This window comes from Tiliqua scincoides, chromosome 9 (assembly GCF_035046505.1).
Source record: "Tiliqua scincoides isolate rTilSci1 chromosome 9, rTilSci1.hap2, whole genome shotgun sequence".
NCBI lineage: Eukaryota > Metazoa > Chordata > Lepidosauria > Squamata > Scincidae > Tiliqua > Tiliqua scincoides.
Window position 1 is genome coordinate 19,131,158 of NC_089829.1, and position 21,018 is coordinate 19,152,175.

Sequence of the window (21,018 nt, forward strand, 5' to 3'; positions counted from 1 at the left end):
GAACTGGAGGTCCAACTTCAGTGGCATCAGAAAGTCTCAACTATGATTGCCAGCTTATCAGAAACAACCAGTCAGACCTGCTCCTATGTCATTAAGGGTATTCTGATCTGGAGAAACCAGCAGGTGAAACTTTTCACAGCATGGAGAGCAACACTGTCATGTATTAAGTGCTGTGGATCAAACCCCTGATAAAGGCGTAGCTACAGGGGAGAGTTGGCAACTCTGTGCCTAGCGTTTTACACAGGATTGGACATCTCCTATGCAAAAGTGGCACTGAAATCAACAGTTTGGCTGAGCTCTGGCAAATGACCTTTCATTCTGGTGGGTCCTGTGCATCTTCCTGGTGATCCACAAGCCTTATCCCAGAATGCCCAAAGTGTCAATTTCAGCAGGACACTTATTTCTGCCATCATTTCTTGCCTAGGGCCTTATTTGCAAAGTGAGACACTAACAATAAAAATATATATATTTGTAACTGATTGTTTCATGTTCTTTCCAGAGCTTTGGAATCGGCATATATTCAGGGCACATCAGCACATGAGGGTCAGTTCAGACTATTCTTTCATTGTTTGCCCAGCCCCATATGTTAGGAAACATGCATGCTCATGGCATCCAGACATCCTGATCTAGCCCCCCAGCTTCCTGATAAATCATCCCCCACACCTTTAGAGGGAAGCAAGGTGAATGATCAGGACATGCACATGGAACCAGGCAGATGATAAATGTATTGTCCAAACAGATCCAGTCATATTGTCCAATCCAACATAAATCCTTGTGTAGTGATGCAGTGTCACCAGCGCAAGCTATGTGGAATCCTGTGGGAGATTTTTGGCTGCTGGAGGTCTCCTCAGGGGTAAGGGAACATTTGTTCCTTGCCTAGGCGTAAGTTCCAGCAGACACAATTTGTCACTTTGGACCTGTGCCAGTGATATCACAAGTCTGCGTTGATCCATGCAGACAGATCAGGCCTGGGAAAGTTTTAATATGGTGCGCACTGGCACCGCTGATCCCATCGCCTTCCTGGACCCAATCTACCTACCCCCCCACCCCTGCTGCCACCCTGTTCCACCCTCCCACCCTTCCCAATGAGGGACTTACCTGCTCCAGTGGACCTCCTGATGACTGCCTGCACCGGAGGGAAGGCTCTGGCGTTCCCACTGACATACCTGGATCTTGCGCTGTTTCAAAGCACTTTATGGTGCTTGTGTTTCAGCACATGCTGGCAAAACATGTGTTCCACCAGTGCAGGTCCTCATTAGGATTAGGCTGTTCATCTGGTTTCATTCTTGTTTCCCAGGAAGTGTGCATCTCTATAAACATGCATGTTATGGAACTTGAACAGCATCCTCTACAAACTACAATTCCCAGGAAGCTGTGGGAAGCTATGACACTTAGCTGGTATAAACTCAGATGTAGGTTTGTACTGTGGCTAAATTCTCCTTCAGAGCTGCCTTGAATATAAAGTTTGGTGCTCAAGGACTGGCTTTTCAAAGGATCCTAGATTTCTGGTGGAGTCAATTCACAAATTTATCTTTGCCAAAGTTATACGGACAAATGATTCCCACATGCGCTGGTGCCAATGCAACTGCTTTACAAAGCAAATCTGTATGGGGTTGCCCCCTCCACCATTATTGTGTTTTGTGAACACAGCATACATGCCTACAGGTGGAGCAGCTCTTGGCTCTGTCCACATGCACCATGCCCTGCATTTTTGCACATAGAAAACATCTGCATGAAGGTTCTGTTTGCAAGACATGACAGATGAATAGAGCTGGCAGGTGCAATCATTCTCTCCCTGCCGCTCATTGATTGCGCACACCTCTGTTGTATGAACAAAGATGTTCCCCTCACTGGCACCCTGTGTGATCAGATAAAGGCCTGTTGAAGAGACAGAATCCTGTGAGGAAGAAAGAGTTGCTTTCTGTTGATGCCAAGTTTAACTAACGCCTGAGTTCTTTAATTGCCAGGGCATGGCGTCTGTCCTCTGACTCAGCCAAGAAGGAATGGAACAATTTAATGGAATAATACTTCATGTTTGAGTTGCACTTTCTGAGTATACAAAGCACTTTACATTTCAATGTTCTCCTTTCAGCAACCCTGTAAGAGGAAGGAAAAGTATCCCCATATTGTAGATGGGGAACACTGAAGCCAAGGAGGGGCTCACTCTAGTGAAGGGGCTGGCAATCTACAATTTGTGGGATGGGTGCGGCCTGCCACCCAAAGTCATCTGCTTGTGTGGGAGGTCGGCTTGGGAGGCTAAGTTTGCTGCACCCAACAGGGGGTACAGGGACTCCGCGAGCCTGGGCAGGTAGCCCTGCTGTTCCCTGTGCAGCATGCAGCAAATTGGGTCGGAAGCTTGGCCTCCCAAGCTGAACTCTGTGCAGCTGCTTCTGGGAGCTTAGCAGTCCAGAAGTTGGGTGCTGATGTAATGATGTTGCCAACTCTTGATGTAGTGTGCTCCTAGGAAATGCCAGGCCCGATTCACAGTGCAATCTCGATAAAACCCACGATATCACACCACCTCTTAACGAAGTGAGTCCAGTCTCTTTGCCACATCCTTATTTTATGACACTGCACCTGAACACTGAGATGTGCTTTCTGCTGAGCGAATGAAAATTGAGTATATTTGCTCAAGGACCCCCAAACAAAGGGCTACTTAATAATGCAGCTTTTATCACATTGCTGACAGAGGAAACTGCAGAGAAATAAACATGCAAGGCAATAGGGCTGATCTCATCTGTCACTAAAGGTGCAGAGATGTGCTAAATGTTGCTCTCCCCTTTGGTAGCATGCCAGCTGCTGCTCGTCCTCCTGATCCCAGGATTCAAAAGGGAATGAAGCAGAAGTGTGGAGGAATGTGATGGGCTACAGCATCAGACATGCTCTAGCTGCACACCACTCTTCTCAATTTCATCTTCTACTCTTTTCCCTTCCTTCTAAATTGAAAGGAAGGAGGAGGGGTGGTGTGGACAGGTTTAAGTGGACGTCCCTAATCTATAAATAGTTCAGTATATAGGATTTGAATACCCACAGGTTCTGAACCTGTGGGATGGGCAACTTCTAGCCCCCTGAACCCAACTGGAGCTGTGCTCCAGTCAAATTCGGTGGCCCTTCTAAGACCTTCAGTGGGCTGAAAGCCATGACTTCCAATTTTCAGCTGGAAACCGTGTGGTTTTGGCCCCCTGAAGGCGACAGTAGGCCTTCTGAGAGCCAGGGAGGGCATCTGGTTTGGATGGTCCAGGTTGCCCTGAAATTTGCAGATTCATACATCTGTGGGGCTTCTGGGAACGGAACCATTGCAGATAGTGAGGGGCCAACCTGCATACTATAAGGGAAGGGTCAAAATAATGTGAAAACTGCATTTACCTGAAGAATGAAAGGTAGAAATGGATTCCTGCATTTTTGATTATTAAAGAAATGCCAATTCTGGAGATGAATGAAAGAACACCACAATCTTAACTTTGGCTCCACGATGGGGCCTATTTAATGTGCACAGTCTTATTAAGAACTTTCTCTGAGCCTCCACTGCCCTAGACTGGCAAACGGTTTGCTGTCAAGTCTCGTCAATGGTGAGCGCGACACATCAAACACAACTGGGGCACCATCTCTGTTGACCTTCAAGGGGATTTTGTGTGGGCCTGAAAAGAATTTGACAAGAGTCCAGCACCAGAAGGATATGATTTGGTCCCTGTTTTGTGTTGGCTGTACACAGACAACTGTAGAAAAATAAGCCATTTGATACAATGAGCAAAGGAAATCACAGAAGAATGGATAACACATGGAGATGCAAAAGCATGTCTGAGATGACAAGGGAATGGCGTTCAATGATGAGGAAGAACCTCAGTGCAGGGTCATCTTCCTTTGGGCAGCTTCCGTGTCCTTAACACCAGCAAGGGAGGAAGGGCCAGTCCTCCAGACATCTAGCCAGTGTATTCCTTCAACAGACATATTCAAATGACATTAGCTGGTCTGTCTACAAAAGTCCAATCGACGGCCAGTTCTTCACCAAAGTGTTGCCTCTTTGTCACGCTACGGCTGTTCTGCCGAAAGTTCGATCCCACAAAACTTCGGAAAACCAAGCGTGCTCAGAGTATGACTTTTAAAAAAAACAACATGAAGTCATTTTGTTCTGTCCTTGCTTTCAACGGCGGTTCATGGCTGGCAAGTTGTGACAGGTAGTTTCAGAAATACCACTAGCGGGCGACCCCAAAGTCACCTGCCTTAATACTGTTTTACAAATCCTTAGTGTCTCCACACGAGGGACTATTAAACACTTCCACGTTTACGACGGGGGGAAATGGGCGGTCCCTTAGTCCAAGGGCTCTTGCTTTATTCTGATTGTGGTGTTGGGCTGTGGTCTCCTGTCCTCCCTGCATAGCACATATTCGCTGAACTGGGAAGAATCCACGCCGCCGCCACATGACGCTGCCACGTTAAATCCCTTCTGGAACAATCGCTCAAGGACCTGTGTTTGAAAAAAGCATCCTGTTAATTGATATTGGGTTACTGTCAGTGCGCCCATGGCATCTTTTATACAGGTGCCCCCCTGTATCTCCACACCCCCATGCCCAATACTTATTTGTTTTCCTTTACTGTGGTGCCAAGCTCTCATGCCTCTTCCTTTGAAGAACGATAAAAGAGGAATGGGACAAGCAGTCAACCTTAACACTAGAGGAGGGAGACTAAGGGCCTGGTGCTATGTTACCCTAATGCCACATGGTAGAAACTGCTGCTGCTGTATCCTGTGGGGCCGGAGCAGCAGCTAGAGGACTTAGGGTAAGGGAACATTGATTCCTTTTTCTAGTGTAGAATTCCAGCAGGCCCGATGGGTCTACTCAGATCTGTGCCAGTTAAGCTGGTGCAGAACTAGAAGACCTGTGTCAGGCTCTGTGGCTTGGGAGGGGGGATAGGATTTGGTTGCAGCCTCTGCCATCATCCCCGGCCTGCCCTCCCTCCGCCCAGTTTCACCCTCTCTCCGCCTTCACCCTGCCCTGAAAAGCCTTCTCGCCACCTAGCGGGGACACTCACTGACCCGCCTTCCTCCTCAGCATCCTGCCAGTGCAGAGGTCCAGCACCGAGTTGCACTGCTGGTGCCTTGTCTCCCTGCTGGCGGCGAAGTGCCTTATAGCACTTGCACCACTGCTGGGGCAGCGTGCAGACCACCGGCTCTACCCCGGCATAGGACTGGGCTGTAAGAGAAAGAGAAAGCTTCTTGCTTCCTGTTATGTTCTCTTAGTTCTCCCTCCTCTACTGTTCAGGTTGCCTGCTTGTCGCCTTCCTCTTCCAGCACTCTGCAAAGGAAGAGACATGAGCACTTGGTGCTACAGGAAGTTTAGGGTTCCCTTTTGTCTGTTGTTTTGGTATCCACGGGGTGGGGGTGGGGGTGGGAACGTATCCCCCGCAGATATGGGAGGACTCATGGCTCAAATAACCACCTAATCCAAAACATGATCTTTCCAAGGAAATCCCAGTAGGAGCTGCTTCCCAGCAAGTAGGTATAGGGATATGAAATGACCAGCTAGGAACATTTTGTTGAAACACCCAGCTTGCCCAAGGATCCTTCTCAAGGTCTCATGGATGCTGGGATGAACCTGGTGGAGTAAGCATACTTCCACAGATGCCCCAAACTACATTGCAACCCCCCCCCCCAGGCAAGGAAGGGGTGATAGCTGTGTGGTAGTTGGGTCAACGGTCTGACTCAGTATGTGGCACCTTGATGTGTGTGGCTAGCTGGTGGTAGAACATAACGTTAGATAAGGTGGTCAGATAAGGAGCACAACATTCAATAAGGGCTCATGTTCCCCTCTAAGTTTATGTAAAGAATGCATCCTTGTTCACCTGGACAATCATGAGCCATCACTGTGGCGTGTGCATCAATGTTACGCTCCCAGAGGTGCTCCTAGAGGCATCTGCTGAGATGTGCCCAGAGGCATTTGGTGGGCCACCATGAGATACAGAAAGCTGAACTAGATGGGCCCTTTGGCCTGATCCAACAGGGCGGTTCTTATGAGAAATGGTGCCTTAACAACCATTTTGTCCACAGCTGAAATGGGATCTGAACTCAGGTCTTCTAAGTCCAGCCCCATCCACTGGTTGCACTCGCTTCTCTTTTTCAAGGCCCTCTTGCCCCTCCCACCTATGGGCGTTATCCTGATTCCTCCACTTCGGGGGGGGGGGGATCAAAACTGTGACGTTCTTGTGATATAGAGGGCCCCATCATGGCAAAAGGCCCTACCAGATGCGGCTAGAACCTGCATGATGCCTTTTGGTCTTGCAAGATCTCCCGGAATATTATGCAGCGATAATTCTATAACTTATTCCTAAATGACTACAGTGTGATTAAAGTCTTGCTTACAGCAAACCTCTGCAGAAAAACCAAATATTAATCAAACAAACAAGCTCTCTGCAGGGCAGTTCAGTACATTATGGAGTAAAATACTGGCTGGTAGTGATATTGATGCTACCTTTTAAGGAAAAGCAACGCTGGGGCTTCAGTCATAATAAAAGGAGACAATAACTCATCATTAGTATGCAATGTCAGAAGGGGGAGAAAAAAAGCAGCAAACTTCCATGGGCATCTGCTTCATTGATGCAGCTATTCTGGCATCTAGCAGCACCATCCTAAGCACGCCTACTCAGAAGTCTCACTGTAAACAGTAGGGCTTACTCTCAGGTAAGTGTAGGACTGCCGCTTAAGATGATTTTGCCCAACATTTTTGCATTTGGGGCCAAATTGCCTTAAGGCAGGGCCTCTGAGAGCAATTTTATCAGGGGGTACAAAGTTTCTTTGGGGCCCCTTTGCAAAGAGGGAGAGGGGAAACACAGCGAGGGAGGGTGGTGATGGACGAGCAGAATGGGGGCAGGGAGGGGTGAAACAGGGTGGGGGGAGGGGGGAGACAGCTGGAGAAGTTTTTGGAGCCCAGGTCTACCTACCCGTGTGACATCAGCAGCTGGATATAGTAATATGGAAAAACCAAACGCACTCCTAAGTCTCTCTAAAAAATTTTTAAATATAGAAAATCATGCAGAAGATTAGTATCATCACATTTAGGCTCACACTAGAATGGAAAGTGTCCTGATTGCACCAAAGCATACTTCTGCAGCACCTGTAGCCTCACAGCTGTGCCCCTGAGTTTCTATACACTCCTTCATAGTAAGCAGATCTACAAGCCAAAGAGCTACTGTAGTAGGTCAGTTTCCTCCCCAATCTAACATTGTATTAAGGAGTGTCATGTATGCATTCCTCAGTTGAGCATATGCGACTTGCCAGTAACTGCAGCCACATGCTCAGGGCAGTGTCACCAGCATCCCGTGTAGTCAACAAGTCTGAGTAGATAGGAAAATGTAAGATCTCAGGAAATTTCTGGGGCCCCTCCTTTGGCTCCTGGGCCCCCTTTTTGACCCTGGGCCCAGGTACAAATTACCCCCTTTACACCCCTCTCCTAGGCACTGCCTTAAGGTCACAACCATGCATCTTCAATTATGCCCAGACACAAACTGACAAGTAATGTAGTGGAAGCCCCAAAGGTGTTGCATGACTGTCACAGCCAGGGCCTATCAGAGGCCTCGCAGCTGCATCTTGTGCCAGTGGAAGTTTCTGAAGGGTCTTCAAAGGGAGCTCAATGGAGGACATGTCCCAGTAATCCAAAGGGCTGTGACTAAGGCATGAATACCTAGAGCCAGGTCTGCCTGGCGATGCTTCTATTAAAGGGCATCTGAACCAAGACTAGGTTGATCATTGGGGTTTCTTTCTACTCTCAGACCATTCTAACTGGGGAACACTGAAAGGGCTTCTTAACTATAGAAGCCCCCCCGCCCCAAAACCACTGCAAATAATGAAAAAGGCACAATGTGATATTTGAGCCTCGCCTCGCTTTAAAAAGTTTAACTTGGCAGAATCATTCTGTCCCTGGGACTTCCTCTATGGGCACATCCTCTCCTCCCCATCCCAACTATACATAATTTTATATGCCATATTGAGAAACCAAACCTGTGGCTCTTATGGGATCTTCACTATCTAAGGAAATAATGTCTGTTGCCCCATTAGTGTGCATCACAGACTGAAAAGACCAGTCTCTGCCCAAAGGGGCTTACAATCCAGAATAAATAGATACTGTATGTGATGTGGCAGCACAAAGCATTTCAAGAAAACAATTTAATATTTGGAAGGGGGTGGGAGAGCTGGAGATAAGAGTCAGAAAGTACAGAAGGAATTTCCATCCTGTCCTCTCTCCTTCCAACCACCACCTCTGATCGACCTGTGTTTTTGGCTTGAGACACATTTTACTATCATCCTTGCTCTCCCCAGAAGCTGAAGTTCTGCCCCTTTGGACTTTCAGAATCACTCTGTACAGGATAGATTCTCTGTTTTGCCCGGGGAGATTTTAAACCTTCCCATGAACTCCTGCTTCCAATCTTGAGTCTCAACCACCTCCAGTTTCATTGTCTGTCTGTCTGTCTGTCTGTCTAGGCCTTCTTCCTTCCACCGGCCACCTTCTCTTCCCCAAACAGGCTGGGCAAAGTCAATGCTTTTATCTCATCCAGTTGCGCCTCCTAGCCCTGCGAGGCATCGACTGGCCTTGGGACACAGTGACTTGTATTCGAAGAAGCCAGCAGCTGCCAAGCTTCCCTGACTTTTGCCCTGACTGCATATCGGTTTTCTGGGTAAGAAAGTGTTAGAACCAGAGGGAGAAAGAGCCTGGGAAGAAAGGCACGGAGAGAGAAATAATTAAAGGAACTGGGAAAAGCAAATGCAATAGGGCAAGGAGGGGGAGGGGTGAGGTGGGAAACAATAATCGCACTAAAAAAATCCCTGCTATCGTTCCCTGGAAGGCAAGGCTCAGTTCATCTCCATTTGGCCCCTTTCGAGAGCAAAGGCAGATGTCAGGAACTGGGAGGGAGGATGAGGCATCAGGCACCAAGGAGGCTGGTGCCTAGAAAATCATAGCAAGATGTTGTATTTTCCTCGCATAAAAGAGTTGGAACAGGGAAGTCCCTGGGAGAAGAGAAGGGGTGCAAAGTCAATGCCCAGCAAAGCTTCAGCTCGGGTTGCATTATACACTATTGATTCTAGTTTACTGATCATTTGCATCATCGGTGAAAGTCCTACTGGATCAGATTGACGAGTCCTGCTTGTCCTCCTTCCCCACAAAGCCAAGGGCCAAACTGAACAAGCACACAAATATGTGCTCCAAAAGCCTTGCTTCCCACTGGCCATACCTCCTTTTCCTTTAAAACAGTCATGCAGGGAGGCAATCTCAGCTGGAGTCGGGGTGCACGGTTCATTCTTGCTCCGTGCGCTGTTTGGGGATTTGGCATTGGGAATAAATGGCTGCATCAATCTTCAGGTTTTTCATGTTTTCAGTGTGCAGGAGGAGAACGAAGCTCTCCCTTTGGGGGGACTGATTAGGAGACTTCCAGGGAAAAGACATCCCCTCGGCACCCCCAGCAAGTTCAATCAATCAATCTGGCGCAATTCATTTGCGCCCAGTGGAGGCAAGTCAAATGCGCCTTTCCCTCATCCCACCATGCTACAATCTCTGGGGGCCACCACAAGAGTAGGGACAGGGGACTTCTCAAAGGGGAATGTGTGCAGCCACAAAAACTGCACATTCCACACACACCAATTTCATATAATTTTCTTTGCGTGAAAAACAAACTCCACTGGGGTGCCTCTATTCTGCATATTGGGGGTGTGTGCGCTGGTGAGTGTGATGGCTTGCCCATCTCAAGGCTGAGCAAATCCAGCCCCCTTGCTCCCAATTTCCAGCCTTGCAGTTGTGGGAATCCAGGAAAGCTGAAATCTTTGCATTTCTATCTTTTTCACAAGTAAGGTCAGGATCCCCAGGAGGGAGAATCTCTTTTTCAAACACTTGAGACCATATTTGGTAGAAGACGATCTTGGCTGGGACTTATAAAAACCTAACACATCTGTGGTCAGCCCCATGCACAAGACCATGACAAACTGAGCAGTCAAGGAGGACCACCCTCAAAACCTTGGGGTGAGTGGTGAGGTGGAAATAGCACCCCACACCATGCCACAATTTTGTTTTGATTTTTCAAAAAAAAGTTTCCAGGGAAAAAAACTATGCCCCGAGATGCTCCAATCCAGACATTTACATAAATAAAACCTCCTGCAATTCCTCATCAGTCAAATACTGACTCCCTAGTAACTGGTGTGTTATAGGCTTGGCCCAAAGACCGATTACCTATCGCCTAGGAAGACCTGGTGCAATTGTGTCAGCACATGTCCTTGTCTGTAGTAGCAAGTGTGCAAAAATTGGTGATGTTGCTTTTCCTTCTATTTTTGAAACTGTTTTGTTGGAGTCCTGAGACCCTCTGCACCCAAACAAATTCCCTTGACCAAACCCTCAAGAATGTTGTACGTGCTCCTCCAAAATTTGTAAACCTTTGGCGGGAGACAGATGTGCTCGAGGGCTGGGTTGATGTGCTCATAGGCAGGAGTACCACCTCATGTCCCAATCCACCTTTATTGACCTGCAGGTTGCGCTCACTGGGACAGGCTTTGTATGCTGCTAGAGCTCTCCTCTTTTCCTCAATGACTGGTGTCAACTCCTCAGAGTGGGCTTCAAACCAGTCTGCCAGGAGGCACCACAACAAAACACACAAATGTTCAGTTTTAGTCCTGGGATGGGCTAAGCCTGGGAGGACAGATGGCACGAGGCTAAGTTGATGCGGATTGCCATCCTTGCATCAGGGGTACCAATATCAGGTTACTTATTCCTGTTGCTGGGATGAGCACTTGGGCAAAGTCAGAGTACCACTGACCCGGGATGGGGAAGCCAACAATCTTCGATAAAAGAATGGCCATGGTGTCAGACTGGTGTCAGATTCCAACTGCAGGCCAATGTCAGCTCTCTATGTAGTTTGAATGCCCACAGCACCCTCCATCTTCATGGAGGTTTGTGAGGCCATCACAGACACCATGCTGAGGTTGGTCATTGAGTTTGGGGACACGCTGTTGGTTATCACAGGTTTTCGTGCCAAGGGTTTCATGAAATGTGTTGCTGTCCTGGACAGAAGCTACATCCCAATCCTGTGTCTGAGCAAGGGACTGGCAGATGGAATGCAGGACATCAATCCCACCACTGCTTGTTACAGTTGAGTTTTTCAGTAGAATCCAACACTGTATTCCACAGTTGCCTGAAGGCTCTCTCTGCAGACATCTTGCATCTGCTGAAGTGCTCATGCTTTGGAATTAGGGAAGAGGGAAAAGGGCTTATCACTCTACACATGCAGAGTGTGTAGGCAAATCCTGGGTGATCAGGATAGGGATGGTAATTCCACTGATACCCTCTGGCACACTGGGTTCCCAAGAGTCCTCCTTCATTGTCTTGAAGAGAGGATACATAGGAAGAACATTTGTATTATGGCATCTGCCAAGCACCCCACAAAGCATCCAGGAACCTTGCCCTGGAGTTCACCACTGCCAGTAGCACTACGAAGTGCTCTTGCAGTGGCACCACACAGCACCTGCTCTTTCCTCACCACCAGCAAGAGGGAGGAAGACAGCTACCTCGGAGAGACCAGTGAAAGGAGGAGCTGTGGCACAGAAGGACTCCCCAGAAGGGCAGCCTAGGATGCTCTCACCTACCAAACTCTCAGATATTGAGATCCATGTGGGTTTTGCAACCACATGTTCAAAAACCCCTGTGGAAAATCCCAAACTCACAGATTGGGAGGGTGATGAACAGCAAAGAGATACACATGGCATGAAACACATGTGAGTTTTGCAATCTAGTGCGCTTAGTCCATGGGACATGGCCATTACCACATGGATTTCTCCATATGCAGTCTGGGTCTTAGATGGCTTTAGAAGGGGATCAGACAAACTACCTGAGAAGGAGAGGTCTGTCGATCTCTATTAGTCAAGGCAACTGCACGGAAGCTTGGTCCTTGGGTCTTATCCAGCAGAGATCTCAAGATCTTCTTATGGAATTGAATGTTGGGTTACAAACACTTCAGTGCTGTGGCACAGTGCACAAACACAGCAACTCTTGCCGGTGAACACATTGCCCTTTGTCGTTGCTCTGCATATTCACAGTCCAGCCACCCAGGAGCACAGCAAGAACCAAGATTTTAAGTCAACGCTTGGCTCTGCTCTGGGGCAGCTTTTGGCATTTTCTGCTGTTATTTACATCCAGATCTCACCGACTGCCTGAAAAGTGCACTGCTGACCACTGCCCGATTCAAAAGACCAGGCAAGGAATCAGTGCACTTCGAAGGCAAAACAAGTGCTGAGCTCCCCTTTGGATAAGTCCAGGGGCTACGAGAAGGAAACTGACGTGAACATCAGGGCTGTGCTTTCCAGAGCCAGCGGTGTCAGAAACACACAAGTCAGGCAGACACGATCTCTCAAAAAGCTTGTGCACAGAACAAAGTACTTCGCCGAGCCACTGCTGATGTGCTTGGAGGACCACTCTGGCTATCACACAGTAGTAGCGAGAAGTTAAAAAAAAGCCTGGCATCATCATCTGAAGAGAGAAAACTCTGTCCCATCCCCCCCCCATGTGGGGGAAGCAGAGTTCACGACTGTGGCTGTCTGAGTTCACCTGCTGTCCCATGTAGGCTGTTGCACCCTTTGGCTGAGATCCTGCGTCTGCTTGATTTTGGTTCATTCCTGTGGTTATTTTGTTCAGTGCTTTGTTGCTTTGCTTTCCCCCCCTTTATATTATTGTTGCTCCAACAGTAAATTGCTGCATTTTAATTACAGTTATATAATTGTTTTATTGAAAATTGACCACAATATTTGTACTCCCTGATTTCTAAAAGTTGTCCTGAGTCTCTCCCAAGCATTAGAAAGGGGGGGAGTTATACTTAAAAAAAAAAAAAGTTAACATGCTGGATCTCTGGCTTGAGACCAGTGAGCAAGGACACAGACAGGATGGATCGCAGAGAAAGACCCCTTGCCCGTCCACTCCCAGCCCACTCAATTGGTCCTTTGGAAGGGCCAGTGTTTCAATTCTATTTGCCCTGGTCACCAGGCAAAGTTTCCTAAGAACCAGGGGCTGCCCCCTCGTTAACACACTGGGAAAGAAAAGGGGAGGCTGGAGCTTGAGTGGCAGAGCATCAGCTTTGACTGCAGATTCCAGCTCCATCCCTGGCAGGGTCTCCAGGAAAGGTGGGGAAAAACAGAAACCCTGGAGAGCTGCTGTCAGAAAGTGCAAGTGATACGAGCTGGGTGGAACAGGGGACCACTTTTGCAGGACATGGAAATGGGGGGGGCCTGTGGGGACACCCTTAGCGTCCCATGCCTTGCCAAGGGCTTTGGGTGCCCAAACGCATCCCAGCAACAGGGATAAGTAACCTAATATTGGTACCCCTGATGCCGGGATGGCAATCAGCATCAACTTAGCCTCGTGCCATCTGTCCTCCCAGGCTTAGCCCATCCCAGGACTGAAACTGAGCATTTGCGTGTTTTGTTGTGGTGCCTCCTGGCAGACTGGTTTGAAGCCCACTCTGAGGAGTTGACACCAGTCATTGAGGAAAAGAGGAGAGCTCTAGCAGCATACAAAGCCTGTCCCAGTGAGCGCAACCTGTAGGTCCTCCGAGCTGCTCACAGCAAAGTCCAGCAGACTGCCAGGAGATGTGCTAATGACTACTGGCTCCAACTCTGTTCCCAGATACAGATAGCAGCTGACAGAGGCAACATCAAGGGGATGTATGATGGTATCAAGCTGGCCCTAGGTCCAACACAGAAGAAAACCACCCCTCTGAAGTCTGCCACAGACGAGGTCATCCAGGACTGGGCACAGCAGATGGGACGCTGGGTGCAGCACTACTCTGAGCTATATTCCCGAGAAAATGCAGTAACCAAGGAAGCACTGAACAAAATCGAGTGCCTGCCTGTGTTGGAGGAGCTTGACAGTGAACCAACCCTAGCAGAACTTCACATGGCCCTGGACTCCCTCACCTCTGGCAAGGCACCTGGGAAAGACAGCATCCCTGCTGAAGTCCTAAAGTGCTGCAAAGAGATCATCGCCACTGAGCTGCATGAAATCCTCTGCCTCTGCTGGAGAGAAGGCGGAGTACCACAGGACATGAGATGCAAACATCGTCATGCTGTACAAGAACAAAGGTGAAAGGGGTGACTGCAATAACTACTGCGGCATCTCTCTCCTTAGCGTTGTAGGAAAGCTGTTTGCCCAAGTTGAACTGAAGAGGCTCCAAGTACTTGCAGAGAGCATCTATCCAGAATCGCAGTGCAGATTTCGAGCCAACAGGTCCATATGGTATTCTCCCTTAGACAGCTGCAGGAAAAATGCAGAGAACGACGACAGCCACTCATAGCCTTCATAGATCTCATGAAGGTTTTCAACCTGGTCAGCAGGGACGGCCAAGATTCTCCCCAAGATTGGATGTCCACCCAGGCTCCTCAGCATCATCAGGTCTTTCCACGAGGACATGAAGGGCACTGTAGTCTTTGATGGCTCCACATCAGACCCCTTTGACATCCGAAGCGCAGTGAAGCAGGGCTGTGTTCTCACGCCGACCTTGTTTGGGATTTTCTTCACTGTCCTGCTGAAGCAGGCCTTTGGAATAGCAACAGAAGGCATCTATCTCCGGACCAGATCAGACGGAAAGCTCTTCAACCTCTCCAGACTGAGAGCAAAGTCCAAAGTCCAGCTGAAATGTCTACGTGACTTCCTCTTTGCCGACGATGCAGCTGTCACCGCCCACTCTGCCAAAGATCTCCAGCAGCTCATGAACTGTTTTAGCAAAGCCTGCCAAGACTTTGGACTGACAATCAGCCTGAAGAAAACACAGGTCATGGTTCAGCATGTGGACTCACCTCCCTGCATTGCAATCTCTGCGCAAGAGCTGGAGGTTGTCCATAACTTTGTGTACTTTGGCTCAACGATATCCAAAACTCTTTCTCTGGATACCGAGCTAAACAAACGCATCAGTAAAGCAGCTACCACATTTTCTAGACTCACCAAGAGAGTCTGGTCTAACAAGATGCTGACAGAACATACCAAGATCCAGGTCTACAGAGCTTGCGTCCTGAGTACACTTCTGTACTGCAGCAAGTCACGGACTCTTCGCTCACAACAGGAGAAGAAGCTGAACGCTTTCCACATGCGCTGCCTCTGACACATCCTCAGAATCACCTGGCAGGACAAAGTTCCAAACAACACAGTCCTGGAATGAGCTGGAATCCCCAGCGTGTATACACTGCTGAAACAGAGATGCCTGCGTTGGCTCGGTCATGTCGTGAGAATGGGTGATGGTCGGATCCCAAAGGATCTGCTCTATGGAGAACTTGTGCAGGGAAAGTGCCCTACGGGTAGACCACAGTTGCGCTACAAGGATATCTGCAAGAGGGATCTGAAAGCTTTAGGAATGAACCTCAACAGATGGGAAACCTTGGCGTCTGAGCGTTCTGCTTGGAGGCAGGCTGTGCAGCATGGCCTTTCCCAGTTTGAAGAGACACTTGGCCAACAGACTGAGGCAAAGAAGGAAGGCCCATAGCCAGGGAGTCAGACCAGGGACAGACTGCACTTGCTCCCAGCGTGGAAGGGATTGTCACTCCCGAATTGGCCTTTTCAGCCACACTAGATGCTGTTCCAGAACCACCATTCAGAGCGTGATACCATAGTCTTTCGAGACTGAAGGTTGCCAACTGATGTGGTGCCTCCCACTGGAGGAATACCTGGGGCTACAGAAGGGAGGAAAGTGGCATTGAAATCATTTCCTTCTAAAAACTATAGATTTAAAATATAAAATGGAATATATTTTTGTTCCTGAGATGCAAGGGGGGCAATGGCAAGAGGTAGAGCCTTCTTGGTGGTAGAATGTGGCACTCCCTCCCAGGTGAATTACGATTAGCCCCCTCCCTAGACCCTTTCCTATAGGGCTTGATGATTTTAAAATTTCAAATAGCTTTTGATGGTAGGCAGGGTGGGGAGAGTAATAATTGGGGATTTTGGGGGGGATGTGCAGGAGTTCTTATTTGCAGTCATGCTTTTATATTTTAACTGCTGTTTTTCAGTGACTGTGGTTTTAAAGACGGTTTTTGTTACGTATGTCTTTATTACGCACGTTTTTATCTTCTTATGTTGTAAACCACCTTGAGTGCCAGGTTCCCTAGAGAAGGTGGTATAGAAATCCCAAAAGAAAAACAATATATAATTGTGTGCATCTGTGTCTTTCATCTACATTTTCCAGCAGCATTTGGAAATAGGATCATAAGGAGGACACACTAGTGTGTTTTCAACAGTGGAAATTGCACCGCATTTTCTTCTAGAGTTCTCTTGCAATCTTCGTTAGATCCTGTGTAAGCAGATGTATAATATCAGGCAAAATCCCAGGAGAGCATGAAGCCAAGCCAAGCAATTTATTTCCAGCCTTCTTCCATGAAGCCCACAGAGGTATACTGTTATCATGAGGTTATCCTAATGTCTAATCACACTGACCCCATCGGGTGGACCAGGGTGATAGATCGAGCAACAGCATCTCACGAGTCTTTGTGACCAAGAACAAAAGATCTCTCCTCCAAGTCCAGCCACTAAACCACACTGGATTTCCAACAGCTGATAATGCAGATTTGTAGAAAAGTTGAACTAAAATATTCAGCAGCCTGGAAAAGGCTACTCTGAGGTATTGCTGTTTAGAAAAAAATGACAGCAAGGATAGACGTTTATGCAGCTATGCAAGGAAATCAGTTTTTCTGTCTCCTGCACAATTCTGAAGTTCAAGGAGCATCTCATGAAACTCATGGATTCAGGAAAAGTGCAAATCAAGAATACATCTTCATACACTGCACAGCAGATTGACGCAATTCAGCGCTGCAGGACATGTGGATTGCCACTAAATTAGATAGCTTAGATGGGGGCTTAGACAAATTCCCAGAGAACATGTCTCTCTGTGGCTATTAGGAGGGATGCAGTCAAGAAGGGACTGGAGCTCCAGAACATTTCCTACAATAGGAGTGGTGATGCCATCAGAGGTTCAGTGCACCTCTGAGGATTTTTCAAAGGACCTTAGTATCCTGCTCAGCAGGAGGCAAACTGAGACGTTTGCGGCATATGTTAATGTCCAAGACATCCTCTTCCCCAAGGACTGCTTGAGAGACAGTCTGTAGCTCGCGTTACAGTAAAACTGCAAGCCTAGGTGGATAGGGAGTAAGCTCTATTGAACATAGCGAGACTTATTCCTGAGTAAACACTCACTGGCTGCCGGTTCATTTGGACTATCGTTCAAGGTGCTGGCTTGGACCTTAAATAACAACAACAACAACAACAACAACAGGTATTTATATACCGCCTTTCTTGGTCTTTATTCAAGACTTTATTCAAGGCAGTTTACATAGGCAGGCTTTATTAAATCCCTTATTAAATAGGGATTTTTACAATTTCAAAGAAGGTTCTTTCTTTCAAGAACGACTACATTCAAGGTGTTTCATTCCGATCTGGCTTCACATTCTGGCCTCCATCCTCCCACGCTCAGAGCAGATGGAATTGCTCGGCTTCAGCTTGTCAGCTGCTCCAAGGTCGCATGGTGCCGGTGGCCTCGAACTGGCGACCTTATGGATGTTATCTTCAGGCAGACGGAGGCTCTATCCTCTAAACCAGACCTCCTGCCCATAAAGGACCTTAAAGTCCTTTATGTCCTGAGACCCAGTTATCTGAGGAGCCACCTTCTCTCATGAATCAGCTCATACCTGAGGTCAACTGAGGGGGCCCTTGTTTGTCCCTTCTCATAGGCCGCTCTGATTAGAGCTTCCCTTTAAGAACCATCTCTCCTATGCAGCCTTTACTCATACCTTAGCTGGTATGAGTAAAGCATCGTTTCCAAAACTGGGAACAGAACATGATGCTCTTTATTATGTTCAACCATGAGAGATTTACCAACACACCAATCAGCATAGACACGTCAACAGCTTCTGTTTCCTCTTTCAACAGCCTTTTAAAGACACCTCTAATAAAGCACCCCATCAGACAGGGGTGGTGCAATATGGAATACAGCTTGACGCCGTCTCGGGTCCATAGCTTTTCCATTATCAACCAAACCAATAAACTCTTACCATGCTCCTTGTGTACTGCCATGATAGCCAGAAGAGCAGGACTTCTGGTTACATGAACCTGCTGTCCCTGTAAATGGAACCAGAAGTCCTGCAGGTCTAGCTTTGATAGCAGTGTGCAAGCAGCATGGCACAGACAGAAAATATCTTTTTGCTCAAGCGAACCGGAAGCAGATCAGATCAGCAGAACAAAAACTTGGTTTCACAGCAGCTAGCATTGATGGCGGATTGGACAGAGCCAGTGGTGGCAGACTCAGACTGAATCCACTGCCCCCTTAGGCCCCTTGCAATTTGCCACATATGCAGCCTGCATCAGTTGGCCTCATGGATGGGAAGGTAGTGTCTTCAGACCAATTCTGGACAGGGCAGAGTCTCCCTCCTCCAGGGCTGTGGGTTGGGCAAGAGTAGTCACAGCTCCACAATAATCTCTGCAGCTATTTTGGCTGCCCCTCTGGCTACCAATCATTTGGGACAGTGACACAACTTCTGGGGCCTCCAGCTCTTCTCTGTCCATCTTCTCTGGTCCCAGCCCCTGCAATGCATGCAGGGCAACCAGGTAACACTCCCATCTCCTCCAATCTGGCCATGTCCAATCCTGTTTAAGTTAGTGACGGCATGCCATGCGGCTAGTCACCTAGCACCCCACAGAATCTTCAACACTTACAAGAAGGTGTTTGTGGTTCGTTCATCTTGCTGTGGAAGCCTCCAATGACAACAATTCTACCACTCCCTGAACACGATTGCATTTATTTTTGCATGTCACTGTTGTTTTGTCTGCATGGTGCACCACCTGCTCTGTTTATTAGGAGGGAGTGGCAGAATAAAAATTACTAAATAAATGCCTTGTTCAACAGGTGAACTGTTCTTGAAGATTCTCCTGATGCACAACCTCACTCTCTCTTCCTTAATGTCATGGCTTCTTCTCCTTCCCTTAGTCTTCAGATAATCCTGTCCAGCCTTAGGCTGCAACTCAGAGTGCAGTTCCTTCGATGCAAGCTTCACTGAGATCAATGGAAGTTATTTCCAAGTTAACTGTGTTCTGGATTGAGACGTCCCTTCTCCTTTCCCTAGGCAATACATATCCAATTCTGCCAGCCTTATCTTATAGGCCCTGCCTTCCGGACAAGTCCTTTAGATCCCTCCCCATCACTCTCCTCTGAATCCCTTCCAATTTGTCCACATCCTTCTCAATCTGCAGCGCCCAGAAGGGATGACTCCAAATGAGATCACCCCTGCGCCGAGCTGAGCATTATCCCCACATCCCAAGTCCTGGGAAAGAGCACATGTACCGCCATAACTGGAGGTGACCTTGGCCTCTGCAGCCACCGCTGAGCCATTAAAATGCAGACCCATGTTCAACTTGTTATCCATTAGAATAACACTCAAAGTCATTATTTTTTTGCAGGAGAAAATCACTTCTTGCATTTCTCACGCCTATATAATTTGAAGTCAAAATCCACACTGGTTGGAATGCACGCTGGATTTCAAACAAAAAAACAACAACTCAAAAACAGCCCCGTTCCAATTTCTGGGTCAAGATGGGCAAGCCTCACTGTCTTCACCCCCAAAACAATCAGAGTTTTGTGCATTTACACAATCCCTCTGAGTAACTGAAAAACTCAAGGGATCTTGTGAGATTTGACAAGAGGGTTGCAAAACCCCTGATCATTTCTCCCTTTCCCTGAGCTGTGGCAAAACTTCACAAAACCCTGAATGTTACTTGTAGGGTGCATCTCTGCGTGGCAGGGCATCACACACGTAACATATGATGCCTTCGCTAGTATGAGTAAAGCCTCATTTCCAAAACTGGGGATGGAAAACGATGCTCTTTATCGTGTCCAACCATGAAATACGCTAGCACACGAACCAGCATGGAGATGTTCTCCCTATTTGTCAACAGCTTCTGTATCCAGCCTTTTTAAGACACCTCTAACAAAGTCGTTCATTAATTCATCTTGGGAGATCCCCTTATAGCCACTTACCTCTCTGCAACCCATTCCAAATGCTCCCTCCCAGCCAAAGGGAGATGAAAAGCCTTCCCTTTCCTCTATTTCCACAATCCCCTGCCTCAGGATTAGCCCAGGCCCACCCACCGACCCCTGCCTTAGGTGGCCTGGCATGTTGCTGAAGGCAGCCCTCCGCTTTTATACATATCGCCTCCCCTCTGTTACTGAGTCCTCCTACTGCCAGTGAAAATGGCAGAGGGTAATGCAAGAGGAAGCAGCAATTGTTGGCTTTTTTCTTTTCATGGCACAGTGACCTTGATGGTCTTATCTATGGTCTTCGCCTCTTGTGATATCACTTCTGGCTTCTAGGAGACTCTTCTGGGTTCTGCCCTTTGTTTCTAGGGTAACTGTCTTTAGTAACGAATTGTCTATCCAGCAGAAGATCAGGCACTGGCTGAGGGCCCCTAACCCTTCCTCCCAAGCAGTGACAGGATAAGTAGCTCAGCTGAATAACTCACACCATCGCTGCCACCTTCCACCCACCCACCTGCCATTGGGCTTCATCTGCAGAAACCCATCTGGGGAGGATGTGAGAGGAGGTTCATGCTCCTCCCTCAGCACCACCTGGAAACAGTGTTCAGAGATTGATCCCCCCACACTTTTTCTAATTGTGAATGTTGGGAGATTTCTGAATCAAGCTCTCATTTCATCCAGTGTTGAGGGGTTAAAGCTTGTCTGTGCATTCGCATGTACATGCGAGTATGTGTGTCATGGGGAGGCACAGGGCTTTGCTTAAGTCCTTCTAGAACCTGGCATCAGCACTGACTGATGGGGCACCTATCACTAGTGCATCACTTGAATAACTTCACTGGGCCTCATCAGTTTGGTTCGACAAACTCAGAGGCTACACATCTCTCTTGCTTCCTAGACTCAGGAGCTTCTCTGAGCTGTGCCATGTTCCAAATGCTCAAGGACAAGACAGGCCCCTTTTCTGGGCTCTCACATCCATCTCTGGGCACTTCTGAATAG

General features: G+C 48.0%; 1 protein-coding gene across 2 annotated transcripts in view; it reads right to left on the reverse strand.

Annotated features, from left to right (window-relative positions):
* Positions 1-3,504: 3,504 nt before the first annotated feature.
* Positions 3,505-21,018, reverse strand: part of KCTD15 (potassium channel tetramerization domain containing 15) — a 70,741-nt gene continuing 53,227 nt past the window's right edge. For both annotated transcript variants that reach the window (XM_066637639.1, XM_066637638.1), the window contains exon 5: positions 3,505-4,465. In XM_066637639.1, the coding sequence (XP_066493736.1) occupies positions 4,310-4,465 (156 nt within the window). In that variant the 3' untranslated portion in view covers positions 3,505-4,309. The remainder of the gene's footprint in view (positions 4,466-21,018) is intronic.